The sequence below is a fragment of the Bos javanicus genome, chromosome 21 (assembly GCF_032452875.1).
Source record: "Bos javanicus breed banteng chromosome 21, ARS-OSU_banteng_1.0, whole genome shotgun sequence".
Lineage (NCBI taxonomy): Eukaryota > Metazoa > Chordata > Mammalia > Artiodactyla > Bovidae > Bos > Bos javanicus.
In genome coordinates, this window is record NC_083888.1 from 64,630,240 (window position 1) to 64,648,577 (window position 18,338).

Sequence of the window (18,338 nt, forward strand, 5' to 3'; positions counted from 1 at the left end):
TTCTGCATCTGTGAAGTGGGTAGCAGTGCCCAGCGGGTGGGCTCGTCGAGGGGCACAGCTGAGATCACATGTACAGAGTAAGTGCCTGCTGCATGGAGGCCACTTAGCAAAGCAGCTCCTGCCCTGCTCCATCTCTGCCCTACAAGGCCTGACAGAAGGTGGGAAATGATGGCCTTGTTCCTCTGAGCATCCGGATCCAGCTGCTGGACGATTTCTCCAAACGGGGCAGCTTTGGTGGCTCAGTTCCGAGAGCCTCCCAAGAGGCCCTGAGCCGGCTTCCTAGCATGGCCTTGATCCCACGTGTGAGTCTAAGGGCAGATGGATGGGAAGACCACCTTTCAGGGTCTCCCAGCTGCTTCTCCATCTTTTCCTTCTCCATGACAGGATGGCCTGGTGGGGGGTAGCAGCTTTCTGCTCGTCATGTGTTGGCACCTGCCCTTTCTTTGGGGTGGGTGTCCTCTTTGCTCAGACCCCACCACCCACAGCCTTGCTGTCCCCAGCCCCTGCCTGGCTTTTCCTGCTCTGGGATTGCTGTGTCCCTTGGCATGGGTATGTGGGCCCAAGTGGCCAACCGGGACTGGCCCCACCAATAATCATTGCTCTTGTTTTCCAGAAAGTGTCTTCTGGTGCTTCCCTCGTTTTTGCATCATGATTGGGGCCTCCATCACAGAAACATGGAAAAAGGGAATGACAAAGTGGCCAGTGCTCATGGTGGGCCAGGCCGTGGGCCCTCTAGCCCTGGTTCCCGGCACCCTGTTTGGCCTGTATCAAGCTGAAATGAATAAGTGGATATTAGGCCCTCTGCTTAGTATGTATTTAGTCTCCACACTAACCAGTCAGTGAGATATTTTTATCCCCATTTCATTGACTCAGACACCGAGGCCTGGTGTTTGGTGACCTGCAGTGACAGAACTGGGGTTCAGCTCCAGCCTGTGAGACTGGCAGAGGCTCTGGCCAGTCTCCTGGCGTTTGAAGGGCAAGAGTGGGTTCCCTCACCACGTCTGTTTCTGGGTTGCAGGCCAACAGTTTGTGTAAACTGAGTCCAGGAGAGCCTGCTTGGCCCTCTCCCGAGCAGCTGGCTCCCTGCCTGCCGAGTGGAGGATAACTCGTGGCGGTGGGGTGGGGCGGCGGGCCTCTGGGAAGGAGCCGCACCCAGGCCGATCCGGACTCATCCCTCTGATGAAGTGAGTGGCTGTCCTGGCTGCACCCCTCCTTCCGGCAGGAGGAGTGTTTGCCCTGATGATTTTAGAACACTTGGCAGAGGAAGGGGTGAGAAGCCTCCAAATTAAAAGACCCGAGGAGAGTGTCAGGGGCTCGCTCAGCTCTGGAGAAGGGGCCCAAGGGGAGGCTCCTTGTGGGGCCACAGCCTGCAGAGCAGCGCTGCCCCGAGGGGCCTGGGTGTCTCTAGTCCCGGGCTTTTCAGCACCTTGACTGTTTTCTAGAGCATCTCAGAGGACCCTGGTTAAGCGTTCCCCCTGTGCCCATGGAGAGCAGGAAGGCCTGCTGCCAGTGGGCATGGATACGGCGCTCCCGAGGGTGCGGGCATGTTCGTGTCATCACTCCTTTGGCCCTAGATCCAGACATGGAGGCTGTGCCCCCCTGATCCAGGCACGTGTCCCCATTCCCACCCACGTTCTTCTCTTCCGCCTGCAGGAGTATCTCTCTCCAGTCCCAACCTTAATTTCTCCCCCTCTTTCCACACAGCTTCGGGGTGAGAAGCTGACCCTAACTGTGTATATATATGAAATCGGGTGCTACCATGCTTGAGGAGGCCCCCGCCAGCCCTGTATCTCACACTTGGAATGTGCCTCTGAGGCCCCTCCCTGCCTCCACAGACGTCCGTCTTGTCATCTGCTAGTTAAGCTCATGCCAGCCCTCTGGATAAATCAAAGGTGGTTTTTAATCAACGGTGCTATTTCATTCATTACCGTTATTGCACAGCAGTGGTGGCTTTATCTCTGTGTGTGTTTAATTGCGATTGCAGTGCAGTTTGGCTCCCTTCGCAGGTAGGATGACCTCCGTTGATTGACCCCGGAGCCTAAACACGGTCACGGCTTGTTCATGTCCCAGCGGTGACCTCCGAGTCCCAGAAAACCAACTTAAGTTATACCTTTGGGATGGACCCTTTCTTTTTGCAAGTGGACAACTATTTTTTTTTTTTTTAAAAGTTAGTAAACTCAGCCCTGTCCAGTTAATTAAATGCAGTGGCCAAGCTTGATGTAAGAGAAATTTCTATAACTACTGCCATTTCTTCTGTTACTACGGCTGCTGCCGCAGCTGCTGTCTTCAGGCCTGTCATTTGTCCGGGGCTCTCTGTCTTACCTGCATTGTCTCTAATTCTCAGAACAGCCTCTGAAGGTCAGATCTGTTATCCTAATTCCTTGTACCTGGAGCCTACAGATCCGAGAGGATTGCCAGCTGATCCAGGGGCTGCCAGCTTATCTGTGGGGAGAGCGTGCAGACGTGGGCCTGTCTGAACTCTGGCCTGGGCCCCTCCCCAGGACTCAGCCCGGCATGCCAAGGCAGCCCTTGTTTCTGATCTGCAGAGTTTGATCTGAAAGTTAGCAAGCTCCTGTTCTTGTTAACTTCGAGTCAGGATGGTTAAATTTACAGCTGGCTGAATACTTCCCAGAGGATGAGTGTAACGATATTGATTTTAGTGGAATGAGTCATATGCCGCCTGCCTGGGAACACGAGCTCCATCACCCGCAGCCGGCAGTCGCAGCCAATCCCTTGTCAATGTCTCCGCAGCCCGCTCCCCAGCCCGCGATGAGCACGCAGAGCCCAGGAGAAGGAAAGGTCACGGTGTACCTGGGCAAGGTGGGGTGCAGCCGGCCGGGCCCCAGGGTTGCTTGGGTCCAGCCTCTGTCCCAGTGTGACCAGTTTGTGTGACGTCCCCTCTCTGTCCTCTGTGCAGCCCGCTGTGAAACAGGTCCACGCAGAGTTGCAGTAGGACCCATGCACGCCCCAGGCAGGGGCCCTCTCCCCTGAGAAGAGGGCCTGAACTTCCCTGCAGTCTCTTGGGGACCCAGGCTTGGGTTTCACCTGAGTTGTTACGTGCCAGGACCTGGGCTGGGATGCAGACCTACTGAGGGGGCTGGAGAGGCCCCTCAGGGCCCTGGAGCCCGCATGACGAAAGGGCCCTGCATGGTCGGTGTTAGGGTGGACAGATAGTGTCGCCCAGCCGCGCGGGTGGTCACCTCGGGGAGCTCAGTGTGTCTGTCTGAGAAAGGGTGGTGGGGGCTCCCTGAGGAGGACCCCGGCCGGCGTGACTAGCTGCCTTGTCTCAGCAATATCGGTGACGGCACCCTGGCGGCAACAGGAGTGTCAAGAGAACAAATTGCATTTCTGCGTTCTATTTCCAACATGTTTTTGCTTTAATGGCGAGTTATAGTTTGTTTGTATCATTATTGATTCACGGAGGCAAAGAAGTGATTTTTCCTAACTCCAAGAGGGTCTGAACAGTGCTTATACCGGTCAAGTTCATTATAACACGATCAATAACGTCAGTGTTAGTGGATTAAATATTTTAAAACTCAGTTTCTTATAAGCAGCATACAATGAAGAAGTGGAATTTTCCATAACAAATGTGTAAACAAGTCGGATGCGTCTCACGGTTAGAGGTTATATATAACCAAGCGTTGTGCTCAGAGTCTCATGGCCCCGGGAAGGGATGTGATAACTATGCCGCCCAGTTTCTGAGAAGTTTCAGAGCAGGAGCACATGTGACAGGCCAGGACCTCCGCTTCCATCACGGCTATCACCTTCAAGACAGTGTCTGATAAATGTTTGCCAGCCTTATCCATGTCTCTTTAAGAAAATGTAAAGGCCAGCCCGGGGCATCATATTCTCATAGCCTCAGAACAAAAACTTAAGTCAGTAATCTCTCAAGTCTCCTGCTGTTGAAAACTCATATCCCTTGGTTTTAGCTTTCAGTTTAGCTAAGGATGAATTCAATAATTTGGGGCTTAGTTGTCTTCAAACCAGAAGAGTTTCCCTTTGTTGTTTGCTGTCTGCTGGGCCTTCTAGAATCCTCTGCATCCCACGCTGCTTACTGCCCTCCCAACACGTGTGCGTTTGAGGGCACGTGACTCCGCGGAGAAGGGGCCTGCCCAGGGTCGCTCTCCTGAAAGTGACAGAGCTGGGATGAGCCCTGGGTCTGTGTGACCCTCAACCCCTCCTCGGTATCACCTTTCGCTTTGCACAGGTTGCTGGGGCCCTGATTGCATCACAGTCTCACCCCAGACCTCCTTAGGTTGTGTCTCTCGAAAATTAGGGATCTGTAAGCTGTGAAAGTGCTGTACTCAATATGCCAGCAAATTTGGAAAACTCAGCAGTGGCCACAGGACTGGAAAAGGTCAGTTTTCATTCCAATCCCAAAGAAAGGCAATGCCAAAGAATGTTCAAACTACTGCACAATTGCACTCATCTCACACACTAGTAAAGTAATGCTCAAAATTCTCCAAGCCAGGTTTCAGCAATATGTGAACCGTGAACTTCCAGATGTTCAAGCTGGTTTTGAGAAAAGGCAGAGGAATGAGAGATCAAATTGCCAACATCTGCTGGATCATGGAAAAAGCAAGAGAGTTCCAGAAAAACGTCTATTTCTGCTTTATTGACTATGCCAAAGCCTTTGACTAGGTAGATCACAATAAACTGTGGAAAATTCTTCAAGAGATGGGAATACCAGACCACCTGACCTGCCTCTTGAGAAACCTATATGCAGGTCAGAAAGCAACAGTTAGAACTGGACATGGAACAACAGACTGGTTCCAAATAGGAAAAGAAGTATGTCAAGGCTGTATATTGTCACCCTGCTTATTTAACTTCTATGCAGAGTACATCATGAGAAATGCTGAGCTGGAAGAAGCACAAGCTGGAATCAAGATTGCCGGGAGAAATATCAATAACCTCAGATATGCAGATGACACCACCCTTACGGCAGAAAGTAAAGAGCAACTAAAAAGCCTCTTGATGAAAGTGAAAGAGGAGAGTGAAAAAGTTGGCTTAAAGCTCAGCATTCAGAAAACTAAGATCATGGCATCTGGTTCCATCACTTCATGGGAAATAGATGGGGAAACAGTGGAAAGTGTCAGATTTTATTTTTCTGGGCTCCAAAATCACTGCAGATGGTGACTGCAGCCATGAAATTAAAAGACGCTTACTCCTTGGAAGGAAAGTTATGACCAACCTAGATAGCATATTGAAAAGCAGAGACTTTACTTTGTCAACAAAGGTCCGTCTAGTCAAGGCTATGGTTTTTCCAGTGGTCATGTATGGATGTGAGAGTTAAACTATGAAGAAAGCTGAGTGCCGAAGAATTGATGCTTTTGAACTGTGGTGTTGGAGAAGACTCTTGAGAGTCCCTTGGACTGCAAGGAGATCCAACCAGTTCATCCTAAAGGAGATCAGTCCTGGGTGTTCATTGGAAGGACTGATGCTGAAGCTGAAACTCCAATACTTTGGCCACCTCATGTGAAAAGTTGATTCATTGGAAAAGACTCTGATGCTGGGAGGGATTGGGGGCAGGAGGAGAAGGGGACAACAGAGGATGAGATGGCTGGATGGCATCACAGACTCAATTGACATGAGTTTGAGTGAACTCCGGGAGTTGGTGATGGACAGGGAGGCCTGGCGTGCTGCTGTCCATGGGGTCGCAAAGAGTCGGACAAGACGGAGCGACTGAACTGAACTGAACTGAAGCTTATTAAAAAATGGAAACATTTTTTAGTTTTGGTCCCTTTTAACAAAGAAAATACAGCAGAGGCCGAGATATTACAAGTAAAAGTAGGAAAAAAAGATATAAATTATGGCTTGTCTTCCAACTGGAAAATTTTAGTACTTAAAAGACATAGATTCTCAGTCTCTTTAGGGAATGGAGAATGAATAACATAGTCAAATACGTTTTTTTTTTCAGCAAAAATGTTCAGTCATTATCTTTTAGCAGCTCGACTTTCACTTTTCCTCTCCTCTCCCCCGCCCCCCACCCGTACCATTGCTGGCAAGACTGTATCACTACACTTTTTGAAAAAACATGGCTAATTCACTGCCGTTCCTGAAATAAGCATATGGTTATATGATATGGTCCAAGAAACAGGGAGGATTATTTTTTTCCTCCAGGCAGATAGTTTGTTTTTCCTTTTGGACTTAAGGGTTGGCAGTGAATTGCAAATGAGCAAGAAGTCGGCATTAGGCACAGTTGTTTCCTTCTGAAGAGAAGACTTGTGGCCTGCTGGGGCCTTCTCGCATTGCGAGGGCTGCAGCGGCACCTGGACGCTCCTTTTCCAACAAGGGATCGTGATGATTGCCTTTCCCCTGAGCCCCCATGCGGGTCCCCCAGCCCTTTGGCTGAAGCGAGGCTCCTGAGGCCAGCCCTGGGGTGCACAGGCTGGCAGCCTCTGTTCCATCCTTCCTGGACGGGGAGCCTGCTAACTGGGCTCTTAAATGCTGGGTTTCTTTCTTTCATCTTCCTTTTAAATATTTGTGTACTTGGCCACGCAGGCTCTTAGTTGCGGCGTGTGGCATCTTTTGGTGTTGGTGGCAGCACGTGGGATCTTGACTTGTGGCATGCGGACTCTCAGTTTGCAGAACGTGGGATTGAACCCGGGCCGCCTGCACTGGGGCTGTGAAGTCTTGGTCCCTGGACCACCAGGGAAGTCCCACGCTTGGTTTCTGACCATGGTTTTCTGACTTGGTTTCAACTGTAGCAGAAAGGCGAGGAAGAGTTTGGGTTCCAGACAAGTTTCAGGAAAGGCAAAGAAAGAGGAAGAACGAGAACAAGAAGTACCAGGTTTCCAATGAGATTCATTCCCCGGGAAGCAATTTTTTTGGTTAACTTGAGAGAGTTGCTTGTCTTTTGAGCTAATGAAAGGGACACAGCACCCAGAACACTACAAGTCTGTTCATCTTCCTGATGCTTCACAGGGGAGTTATTTATTAGAAAAGCAGTATTATGACAGCATATCAGCGTTATCTTACTATGCCTCGAACAATGCATTTCCTTGGGCGAATCACGTCTTCCCACCTTGGTTCACGTGCGTCCTTCTTTAATGTTCCTGTGACTCAAGAACAAGTGCCCAGCATGGTTGTTCTTGCCACACTGCTATTTACAGTCCCAGCTGTAAATGGCTTTTCAACGTGGCGCCGGGCAGAGAACCATATTTGCCTTAACTGCTCCCCTCGGGTTGGACAGCGAGGCCACTGTTCATGGTCCCTTCACTGTAGTCAGCAGTGCGACCCCGACTGGCCAGCCCTTGACGGCACGTCATGATGACACACGTCGACCACGGAGATCTCTGTGTGTTGCATTTTGTAGCAAAACAGTGGAGGGGCTTATTGAGCTTAAGGAGGCATAGAGTCTTCACTTACAAAAAGTCAAGTGTTTCCAGAATTTCCTCAGATGACAAGTGACTGCCAACTCTAGGCCCTTAGAAGATATTCGGGGAAAAAAAAAATCAACATGTTTAATCATCCATCAAGGTAAAGGTGATACTTTAACAAAGAGCAAGAGAGTAGCCTCTTTCCAAAAAGTTTGTATCCTGGAGAGGACATTTTGAAAACAGATGTTTTTAATCATTTGTATTATTCTGTAATTTTTGTTGCCCCAAATAATGTGAATGTATCACCTATTAAAACTTTGATTTTTGCACTTTTAACCCAGGAACAGTGTTTTTCTAATCTGCTCTAAAATCCTGTAAATGAAAATTTCAATGGATTGTGAATTGGGTTGTTAAAGATTAGTTGCAGGAGCCATTATTTTGCATTAGGGGAAATGGAGCTTTATTAGCAAAATGTTCATAAAATCCTTTGCATCAGTGGTAGAAGAAAGTGGGAAATGTCTCTCCTGTTTCCAGCGGTAAATGTCTTCCATTCTGGCTCCTCGAATCTCTGGAAGGAGGCTTTTGGGGCTCTGGCAAACTTCAGGGTCTAAACTGAGGCTGTAACTCAGCTGCTGTCAAGTCCCCGAGTCAATGAAAGGTCCCTAGATTACAAAAATGGAATAAGTATAGTCCTGCTGCTCTTACTAAAAATATCACAACTCATTTGGTTTAATCATTTCCAAGAGGTTTGTTGCTACTCTTAGTAAATGGCATATTAAAGTGTGTTTTAAAATATGGGTTATTTTATCCTTTTGTCCTTGTCTCAAAATCATCTTTTTTTTTTGGTAATTGTTTTTATATTCATAATACATTGGTACAGTAGCACACTGTGTCACTTATTTATTAAATAAATATACCCGTGTTGGCATCGTATGCCTAAGGGTGTTCCTGTGCTGTCAGACAAGTTTGGAGACCAATGATCTAGGCAAATTGGCTTTATCAAGACTTCTGCTGTAACTCTCAAGAGCACCAGTTGATGAGTTTTATCTCCTCACCTGGTGAGCTGCTAGAGCATTTAATTAAGTATGGTCCTGAAGGCAAAGCCAGGCGGCCTTCCGGAAGTGCTTTCTAAATCCGTGGGCCCAGCGCATCTCCTGGGTTCCTGTGAGAGGAGATTCTGCTTGAGATCTTGGCAGGGCACTGGCTTCCGGCTTCTTAGGTCCCTAACTGCCTCCACCTCAGTCCAGGGGAGGGTTTTTGAGGGCCAAAGGTGGTCAAGGATGCCCCTCCTGGGCTGTGGCACTGTGCAGAGGAAGGCACGCTGGCTTTGGAGGCCAATATACCTTGGCTCAGCGCAGAAGTTCCGTTCCCCACGTGCCCCAAGTCTGACCTGTTCTAAATGATCGACAATTCTGGCATTTTTATGGCTTACCTCTAAGTGATCTTGGTGATAAAGAAGATATTTTCCACAGCAGAGTTACGTGCATACAGGCAGACATTTGCACAGTGCCTGAGGGTGCTTGATTGCAGTATCATGGCAGATAGAAACGGTGGTCCACACGCCTTTCCTCCAACCTGTGGCCTGAGTCACTGTGATGTCACACTCTCATTGATCACTCAGGGTCTGATGGCACCCCACCTGCCACACTCTACCGCAAACCCCACCCACCGCATCCTATTGCAAGCCATAAGGGTGTGATTGTAAGGTGCTGATCCTAAGAAGAATCACTTTGGCTCATCCCGCTCTTGGTTTTTACACTGCCCGATGAGTAATCTATGGTATTAATTGTGTAGCTTTGGAGCTGTTATTCAGTCTTCCTGAGCCTTGGTTTCTTCAAACTGCAAAGTGGGTTTAGGGTTGCCATGTGCTTTAACTGGGTTGATGTGCATGGGTTTACTGTGCACCTAACAGGTGGTGTTTGTGGACTCAGGCACATTGCTTATCCCAGCGGGTAGGGGTGCGGTGGGGTTGAGCTAGTGGAGGATCTCAGGTAGCCTGAGAGCGAGGGCAGACGCTACCCTTGCTGAGATTCCAGAAATTCTCCCCTGGCTGCCTGGGCCCAGGCGGCTGTGTTCTGTGGCTCCGTACCAGGTGGCGTCTTAATGTTAAGTATTTAGTTTGTGACCTGAGTATCTTCTGACTCTCTCCGTTTCGTGCGTTGCAGGAACCCAGCTGTTCAGCAGCCAGAGTGACTTCAGGATCACCGCCCTGAGGTTCCATCCGAGAGACCACAGTGTTTTTGTATGTGGCGGCTTCAGCTCTGAAATGAAAGCTTGGGACATAAGGACCAGCAAGGTAACACCCATCGTCCGCACTTGGCCTTTCCAGGAGAGCTTCCTGGACAATCTGAATGATTGGGGGCGGTCAGCATCTATATATAGGACCCTCGAGATGGAGCAATTACCACTTAATATGTAATCAGTGCAAAGCATAATTTTTAGATGTTTTGAAAGAACATTCTTGAGTCATTAGATATTAAAGCGTCGTAGGTGCAGTTCTCTGCGAGCATGTTGCTAAAAATATTTGTGGAGCACCTACTGTGTGCAGATGCTTCCAGATGTTAGAAAGTGAATCAGCCTTGGGTTACTCAAGGGAGTAATATTTGGATACAGATCAGTGGTGCGGAGGGGTGCTCTTTGTGTGTCTATGTGTGTGCGTGAGGGGAGGGGGCTTGGGGCGGGGCCAGCATTCACTCAGGGCAACGACAGCTTCACAGCGGAGACTGTGTTGCCTTCGGGGCTTAAAGGCTAGTCCCCATCAGTCCTATAGAGAAGCAATTGTCCAATCTCATCCGTTACTACAACCTGCTGCTCCCATTGCTTCCCTCACTTAAGACATGGCATCTCCATCCTTCTGGTTGCTCAAGCCAAACCCATCATCACGCTCTCTGCTCCTGCTCTCATCCCCCGACACCCGAACCATCAGCAGATCCGTTTGTAACTGTGGCTTTAAGCCGCCCTTGTCTCCCGCTTGGGTAATGGCAGCGCTTTCCTTTCTGATAAATGTCTTCCTGGCAACACCACCCCACCCGCACCAGCCCCAGCCCCTGACAGTGTGTTCCTAACACAGCAGCCAGGTAGCCCGTGATAGCGAAAGTCGGATGTGTCACTCTTGCGGTCAGCACCGTTCAGGCTCAGGTCTCACTCACAGTAAGGGCTGTGTCCCTGCAGTGGCCCACAGGGGCCCCTTCTCTGCCGCTCTGGTCCCAGCAGCCTCCTAGCCATACCTAGAGCACGCCGGCGCATTCCTGCCTCAGGGCCTCTGCACCTTTGCTCTTCCTGCCTGCAGTGCGCCCCTCCCGGGTTTCTATGGAGAGGTTCCCACCCTCCCTCTTCCAGGGTCCTGCTCAAACGCTGCCTCTGCAGGAAGGCCTTCCTGGACCAGGTGCCGGGCAGCCCTGGCGTTCACTAGTCCCCCCGCACCTCACTTCTCTCTGTGTCATTCATCATCATCTGGCCATGGCTGTATGTATCTATTTGTCTGTCTCCCTCCCTTTGAATGTAATCTTCCAGGGCAGTGCTTTCTGTCTGTTTCGTTTGCTGCTGACTTCTAGCTCCTAGACCAGTGCCTGGCACGTGGTAGGCACTCAGCAGAACTTGGTTGACTGAATGAGCAGATGGAGGCGACCATGCAGACTGTGGGAGACTGGACAGGACCAATGACCTGCTCGACACGGCTGGGAATGGGCCCCAGGCAGTGGGACAGGCGGGCAGAGAGACTTTTAATGCTATGCATCTGGATTTGGATTAGCAGTGGGGAGCCATGGGAGGTTTGTGAGCAGGGGCGGCCAGGATCAAGACTGAAGAAGGACTCAGGGAGGGGTAGTGAGGAAGAACCTCTGGGGAGCCAGTGGTTTCAGGATGTCTGTTTCAAGCCCTGAAAGCAACGCCCCTGGTCTGAAGGAGGCACCCAGTCTCTCAAATGCTGCAGGGTCATTCATGATGAAACGTGCATCGATCTTGACCTTTGCGGAATGTCAGAGACTGCCGTCCTCTGGCTGGGACCCAGGGGAGTTGGTGGTCCCGTGCTGAAGGGCTCTAGCCTGCTGCACCTGCAGCACAAAAGCCGCTGCCTAAAGGCATCCCCGTCCCGGCAGGTGCAGCGGCCCCCGCAGGTCTGCGCTGAGCAGAGGCCGTTCCGAATGGCTGGGGTGGAAGGTGGCGGGGTGAGGTCTCCAGTGCTGGATTCAGAAGGCAGGCTGGTGCTTCGGATCAGCAGCTGCAGGAAGGTGCTCTCCCACCAGGCTGTGGACGGGGGAGGCTCGTGTTTTGAGGAGAACCTAAAACCAGAAACAGTTTCCTTCAAGAGGACAGGATGTTCCATCCATATGTATCTTGCTTACAGGATTGTGCCTCACACAGAGGGGGGAGAATTAGACATAGAGAGATGTACTCTTTTTTTAAAAGAAAAAACACACATTTTTTTCTTTTACAAAGAGACTATTTTTTTTTTTTTAAACAAAAATATTTGGAAAAGAGAGAAAAGCTACCCATAAAGAAGTGGACACGTGGACTTATAAAAGCACTGGAACACTCATGTTTGGGCTATAAATACATGGAGAATGAAAGAAAACACTGGGAAGTGCTGTTGGAGCTGGAAACTCTTAGTCATGCCGTTTGACGGGGCCTCCTGGTCACCCAGCCCCTGCTGGCGGCCACGTCCCTCGGAGGTGCGCTTACTGTTTTTAGCCCCGAAGAGCAACCACGTAAGAAATTACTCGTCAAGGACGCCATCTGATTTAAGACTTTGTTCAAAATATCGGATTTTCTCCCAGGGCAGACGCCAGCTGATGCGCTCTGAGAACGCTAGGGGAGAAGCAATTAGGAGCAGATGTTGCTGAGACTGGTACTGGCACGTTTGCCAGTCCTCTCCCAAGCTAGTAACGTGGGTAACGGGACCGCGCAGCGTTTGTTTTTGCTTCCTTTTCCCCAACAATCCGACTGCCTGTCCTCCTCGCTGGGTCACAGGGCTCGTTACATTTGCACCAGCCAGACTCAGGGGATCACTCTCTCTCCCGCTTCAATGAATATTTCATCTGAGAGGTTTGACCCAAGCGCCTCCTGTGGATCCAGCGGGAGGGCCAGAGAGGAGAGGCAAAGGTGCCCGCTTAAGGTGACTCTCCGCAGTCCTGCTGCGCTCCCACGGGGCGTGGGGCTCTGTCCAGCGTGCTGAACTCTCCAGCCCTGCCTGGCGAGCGTGCAGACACCTAGGGCTGAGCAGTGTGGCTCTTATTGCCTTCGGGGGCAGGCAGGAAAACTGCAGGAGGTACGCAGACTTTACCTTAAAATCATGACAGATTTCCTCTTTTAAAAATAATGGGAAGGGGACTTCCCTGGTGCTCCCGATGCTGGGGCCCCAGGTTCCATCCCTGGTCAAGGAATTAGATCCCACATGCCATAACTAAATATTCCATGTGCCATCAACTAAGATCTGGTTTAGCCAAATAAATAAATATGAAAAGGACAATGGGAAGGATTTTATTATTTCATATAATATGTGATTTTGTATGAAAAAATTAGAAACTAGAAATAGAAGGGGTGGCCGAGCCAGCTGAAGGTGAACATTTGTAACGTGTACTTGCTTTTTTTTTATTTCAGTGTTCTTTTCCACTGTGTGTTTTTTAAACGTTGATTGGTCTTATTCTTATAGTTTTGTATTTCGCTTCACACGTTTCACACGGCATTCTAAGGGTTTTCCTTACAGTGAGATGAGTTCTTGTAGATTTTCAGTATATCCCTCGGACCCCGCACGCCTGGCTGGTTTGCTCCTTGCCTCGTCCTCGGTACTGAGAATGTGTGTCTGACACAGCAGGCACTCAATAAATATGGATCAAATGAATATATTTCAAGTGGTTCAGCTTATTAAACCATTTCCTGAGGTTGGTTTGGAGGACATTTGCTTTCCTTCGGTTTGCCATTTAAAGCTAGTAGATGTAAAGGTGGCGATGAGGGGTCGACCAGCTGAAGCTTAGGGCTACGTCTGGCATACTTCCTATGTTTGTAAATAAAGTTTTATTGGAACACAGTTCTGGTCATTCACTTGCATAGCAGCCACATCTGCTTTCACACCGCAGCAGCAGGAGTCGGGTTGTTGAACCGAAGACCGCATGGTCCGTAGAGCCAACACAGTTAGGATTTGGCTGACCCTGCCAAGACGGGTCTGGCTGTGGCGTGTGTCACCCCACGTCTGGTCGTGGCTGATCCCCCTGACCTGGCTGACCAGGTGGGGCCCCCCGTGCCTCACCCCTTTATGGGCACCCTGTGGAAATCGTGTGCACACAGAACGTTGTTTCCAGAGAACCATGCCTCAGTCAGGGGTATGCGGGTCCTTTTCTCTCCCTGTTACTGTCCCCAGGCAAACCACCCAGTCTGCTTTATTGTACATTCTGCTGTCAGGCCCATTTGTGCGTCTAGTGTTTTCCACACTTGCAGTTTATTTCCTGCAGCTTGGGCCCCAGAATTCAGATTGCTGGGTTAAAGCAAGTCTGCGTTTTGAAGGCAAGGGGTAGGTGTCTAAGGCCACGGCTGATCCCACCAGTGGAGCATGACAGCAGGACCAGACAGCCTCCTGCCGGGCCCAAGGAGCAGTTGGAACAGATGACATTAAAGCTGCTTTCCAGCCATACATAGACTTTTATGATTCCTTAAGCTAAGCTGCATGATCAATGTCAGGATTCTGGGCTTCTCCGGTCCAGCCCAATTCATTACAGCAAATGGGCGATTTGGCTCCTCTCTCTCTTCTCCGCCAATCTCTTTCCACTCAGGTTTGATGATCAGAGCACATCCCTCATCTCTGCAGTGCCTGACTTCATTTCCGGCCGGTCGGCAGGCTGTGTTCCGCACTAGCCCTCTGAGCCTGCTTACTGGCGCTGGCTCCATGCTGCCAGCATGAGATTTTCTGATGCTTTTTGTCTCCTGACAGTCTGCCCAAATGTGGGTATGGTCTGGAACCCAAGATTTCTGTCGCCTTACCTTTGTGTTACCGTGGGGGTCAGAGCCCCGATGGGCTGCCAGAGCATATTGACCTCAGCTCCAGGAGACCTGGGCTCCCAGCCTCCCTCTCCCACATGCTTAGCTGGCTGATTGTAGGGGAATCTCTAGGCAAAAGCTTCCCTCCATCGGGTTTCCCCAGTAGTGCAGGAAAGGGGCAGCAAGAGGTCATCTCCGCAGCAGGCCTGTCAACCCTCCCCTACGTAGGAGAGCACCCGGCCGGGGCTCTCGTTAGGATGCGGATTCTGTTTCCGCAGGATGATGTCTTAGTCAGCTCAGATTGCTGGAACAAAGCACTGCAACCCACGGGCGTGGACAGCGGATGCTTATTTCTCATGGTTGCGGAGGCTGGACTCCAAGATCAGGGTGTCAGTGTGGTCGCGTTCTGGTGAAGGGTCTCCTCTGGGCTGGTAGATAGCTGCCGTCTTGCTGTGTCCACACATGATGGAGAGCGGGCAACCTCTGATCTCTTTATGCCTTTTTAAGGCCACTGTTCTCACCATGGGCCCTCCACCCTTATGACTTTATCCAAACCTGATTACCTCACAAAGGCCTCAGCCCCAGAAGTCATCACACTGGGGACTGCTGTTGTGCCTTGTTGTCTCAGTCGCTCAGTCGTGTCCGACACTGTGGCCCTATGGGCTGCGGCACTCCAGGCTTCCTGGTGCACCACTGTTTCTCAGAGTTTGCTCAAACTCAAGTCCACTGAGCCGATGATGCTGTCCAACCATATTGTCCTCTGCCACGCCCTTCTCCTCTTGCCCTCAATCTTTCCCAGCATCAGGGTCTTTTCCAATAGTTGGCTCTTCACATCAGGTGGCCAAAGTATTGGAACTTCAGCATCAGTCCTTCCAATGAATATTCAGGATTGATTTCCTTTAGGATTGATTAATTTGATCTCTTTGCTGTCCAAGGGACTCTCAAGAGTCTTCTCCAACACCATAGTTCAAAAGATCTAACCAGTCAATCCTAAAGGAAATCAGTCCTGAATATTCATTGGAAGGACTGATGCTGAAACTGAAACTCCAATCCTTTGGCCACCTGATGTGAAGAGCTGACTCATCGGAAAAGACCCTGATGCTGGGAAAGGTTGAAGGCAGGAGGAGAAGGGCATGACAGAGGATGAGATGGTTGGATGGCATCACCAACTAAGTGGACATGAGTTTGAGTAAGCTCTGGGAGTTGGTGATGGACAGGGAAGCCTGGCGTGGAGCGACTGAACTGAACTGATTTAGTGAATCATCCTTTTTACAAGAGTAAATTATGGAACTCCAACCTCAGCAAATTACCTCTCAGCTGAGCAGGTTCTGGCGCTGCAAACTGGAGCAGGCCTGGAGAATCTAGGACACGTGGCTCCTGGAACTGGGAGCCCGGCCTCTGCCCCAGTTCTCTCCCCTTCTGTAAGCAGGGCCAACCCCGGGCGGGCTGGGGCAGAGCGGGCTTTGATGCATTGTTGGACTTTGTGCCCAAGAAGGAGCCTCAGGGGCACTCAGGCCCCCCAGGCCTCAAAAACACCGACTGCACCTGCTCGGGTAATTCTCAGGATGAGATCCGCTCCGACAGGCCCGCACAGTTTTGCTCTAGTGTTGGTTTGACCTGAATCGTCAATCTTCCATGCTTGTTCTACAGCTTTTCTTTCTATTTTTAAAAAATATTTTTAAAAATACAACTTTATTTTTGGCTTTGCTAGGTCTTCATTGCTGTGCTCGCGGGCTTTCTCTGGCTGGGGGCTCCTCTCTAGTTGTGGCGGGCGGGCTTCTCTTTGCAGTGGCTCCTCTTGTTGCGGAACACAGGCTCTGGGGCACGTGGGCTTCAGTAGTTGTGGTGCTGGGGTTTAGTTGCCCTTTGGCATGTGGGATCTTCGCAGACCCCGGATCAAACCAGTGCCCCTTGTATCTTAACCACCGGTAGAGCCCCTTTCCTTTCTTTCTTTTTAAGTTTGCAAAGGGGCGTCTTGACTTGCAGATCTTGAATTGGTGTCATGACCTCCTTCTGGAGTTTTGTCCCAGACCCACTGCAGGTGAGTGTCCTCATGCAGGTGACGGTGCGGAGGGGTGGGCAGGGCAATGTTCTGGACCATCCTTCCCATCCTCCTGGAGTCTCATCTCTGCCCCTTGTCAGAGCCTCTCACTCTGGTGTGCTTTCCCTGCAGAGCGTAGACTCCCTGAGGGCAAGAATTTGCTCACTTCTGCTGTATTCCCAGTGCCTGGCGGAGTGCTGGGCAGATGGGAAGGAACTATCGCAGGAATGACTTAACGGCCTAAATCAAGACCAATTAAAAAAAAATCCCACGTGATGAGCCCTCCCAGTTGAATCGGAAGTTGAGCCAGCATCTGTTAACACGCTCTTCTCAGGTGCCCTCCATGGGCATCGTGCCCTAGACAGGGGCAGGGGGATGAACCAGCCGGTCACTCAGCCAGCGGTTGCTGGTCTTCACTGGTGACCTGGTGGTCAGAGCACCCAGAACCTTAGAGGAGACCCAGCCCCTCTGCAGGTGGTCTCTGCACCCAGCATTCTGAAAACTTTGCAGGTGATTCTAATGCAGAGCTGGAGTGGTGACCCACCATCCTGGGAGCCAGGGTTTGGGTGCATCAGTGAGAATCCCGAACCCCGGATGGTGCTGTGCAGGGTGTCTGCCGGCCGGTGAGGGCGTCCTGAAGTGCTGGCTCCCACTAGGGCGGCTGCCTGGGAGACGCAGCGCCCTTGGCTCTGGGTTCTGGGCACCATCCGTTTTTGCGGTGTTGCAGGCCGGTGGCTTATTTGCCCTAATGAGGTTTTGATTACTCTCCATTTGTCTCTTTCATCAGCTTTATGTTAAAAAGCCTTTTTATTTGGATTCTTTGTACTTGTGCAGTTCTGACTAAGTTTTGCCTCAAACCAAACTTTTTATGCAGATGAGAGCTGGAGATAAAGGAGGAGGTGGAGGTGGGGAAGGGGCGTGGCAGCCTGGCGCCCAGGGGAGGTGGTCACAGCTCTGGGCTCCCGCGGCCCGTCCGTCCAGTGGCAGCGGGGAGCTCTCAGCCCTGCAGCCTCCCAGCCCCGACACGCGGGGTGTGGACTGGGTAGGCACCGCCCGGCTGACTCCGTGATGGGCTCGGGGTGTGGACTGGGTAGGCACCGCCCGGCTGACTCCGTGACGGGCTCTCTCTTGTGTCACCCATAGCAACACAGCAGTCCTGGGAGGCGTGCCAGCAGCTGTTGTCACCCTGTCCCCCTGGCAGGGAGCCTGAGGTTCACAGAGGTGCCAGCATAGGGCCGGTTGATAGTGGGGTAGGACCTGGACCCAGAGCCTGGACTCCCACACCCCAGCAGGTCCTCCTTTTCACAGGTTGAGGGCAGCGTTGGTCTTGGGTGTAGGGGAAGCTTTGGCAGTGAGAGCCGGGCACTTGGGTCCTAGGGAAGCCTACACAGGGCAGCCCTTGAGTTCAGATGCCCGCTCAGCCCTGCCGCTTGCAGCCCGGTGCCTGGTGTCAGAGGACCCAGCTGTGAAATGGAGACTGCCAGGGGCCTGCAGCCTCAGGTCAGAAGTCACAAGCCCAGCATCTCTGTGCGGGCAGCCTCTCTGCCCCACATGTGGACGAGGAAACCAGTCCTGGAAGGTCCAGCTTTCAGGGAAGGAGTCTGCAGCCACTGCGGACTTGTATCTGCACCCAGAACTTATTCTGAATTCTCCCTCTCCCTACGGCAGGAGGAGGACACACTTCAATAACTGAGCCCCCGCTGGACACCAGGCATCGTCCCAGGGCCGGGAGCTCAGGATCTGGAAGAAGGACCCGAGAAGGGACATTTCTTTAGTGTTGGTGGACCTGTGGGCCTCACCGGCTACCTTCACAAGCGGCCGGGGAGTTTCTCTGTGTCTCCTGGGTCATCCAAAATCTTGGGCAAAGCTAGAGAAAGGGTTCCTGGGGTCCAGAATCTCAGAGACTACCCCTAGCTGGATCCTTCTCTTCACCTTCACTCGGCAGCACTTTCCTCGGGGTGCCAAGCAGACTCTGGTTAAAAACCTGAAATGGACCTGCCACTGGAGCT

At 51.2% G+C, this 18,338-nt stretch overlaps 1 protein-coding gene across 5 annotated transcripts in view; it reads left to right on the forward strand.

Moving 5' to 3' along the window:
- Nucleotides 1-18,338, forward strand: part of WDR25 (WD repeat domain 25) — a 146,015-nt gene that overhangs the window by 93,091 nt on the left and 34,586 nt on the right. For 4 of the 5 annotated variants that reach the window (XM_061395331.1, XM_061395333.1, XM_061395335.1 and 1 more), the window contains one exon: nt 9,485-9,615. The exons of the other annotated variant lie outside the window; for it this stretch is intronic. In XM_061395331.1, coding sequence (XP_061251315.1) covers nt 9,485-9,615 — 131 coding nt within the window. The remainder of the gene's footprint in view (nt 1-9,484; nt 9,616-18,338) is intronic. 5 annotated transcript variants of the gene reach the window in all.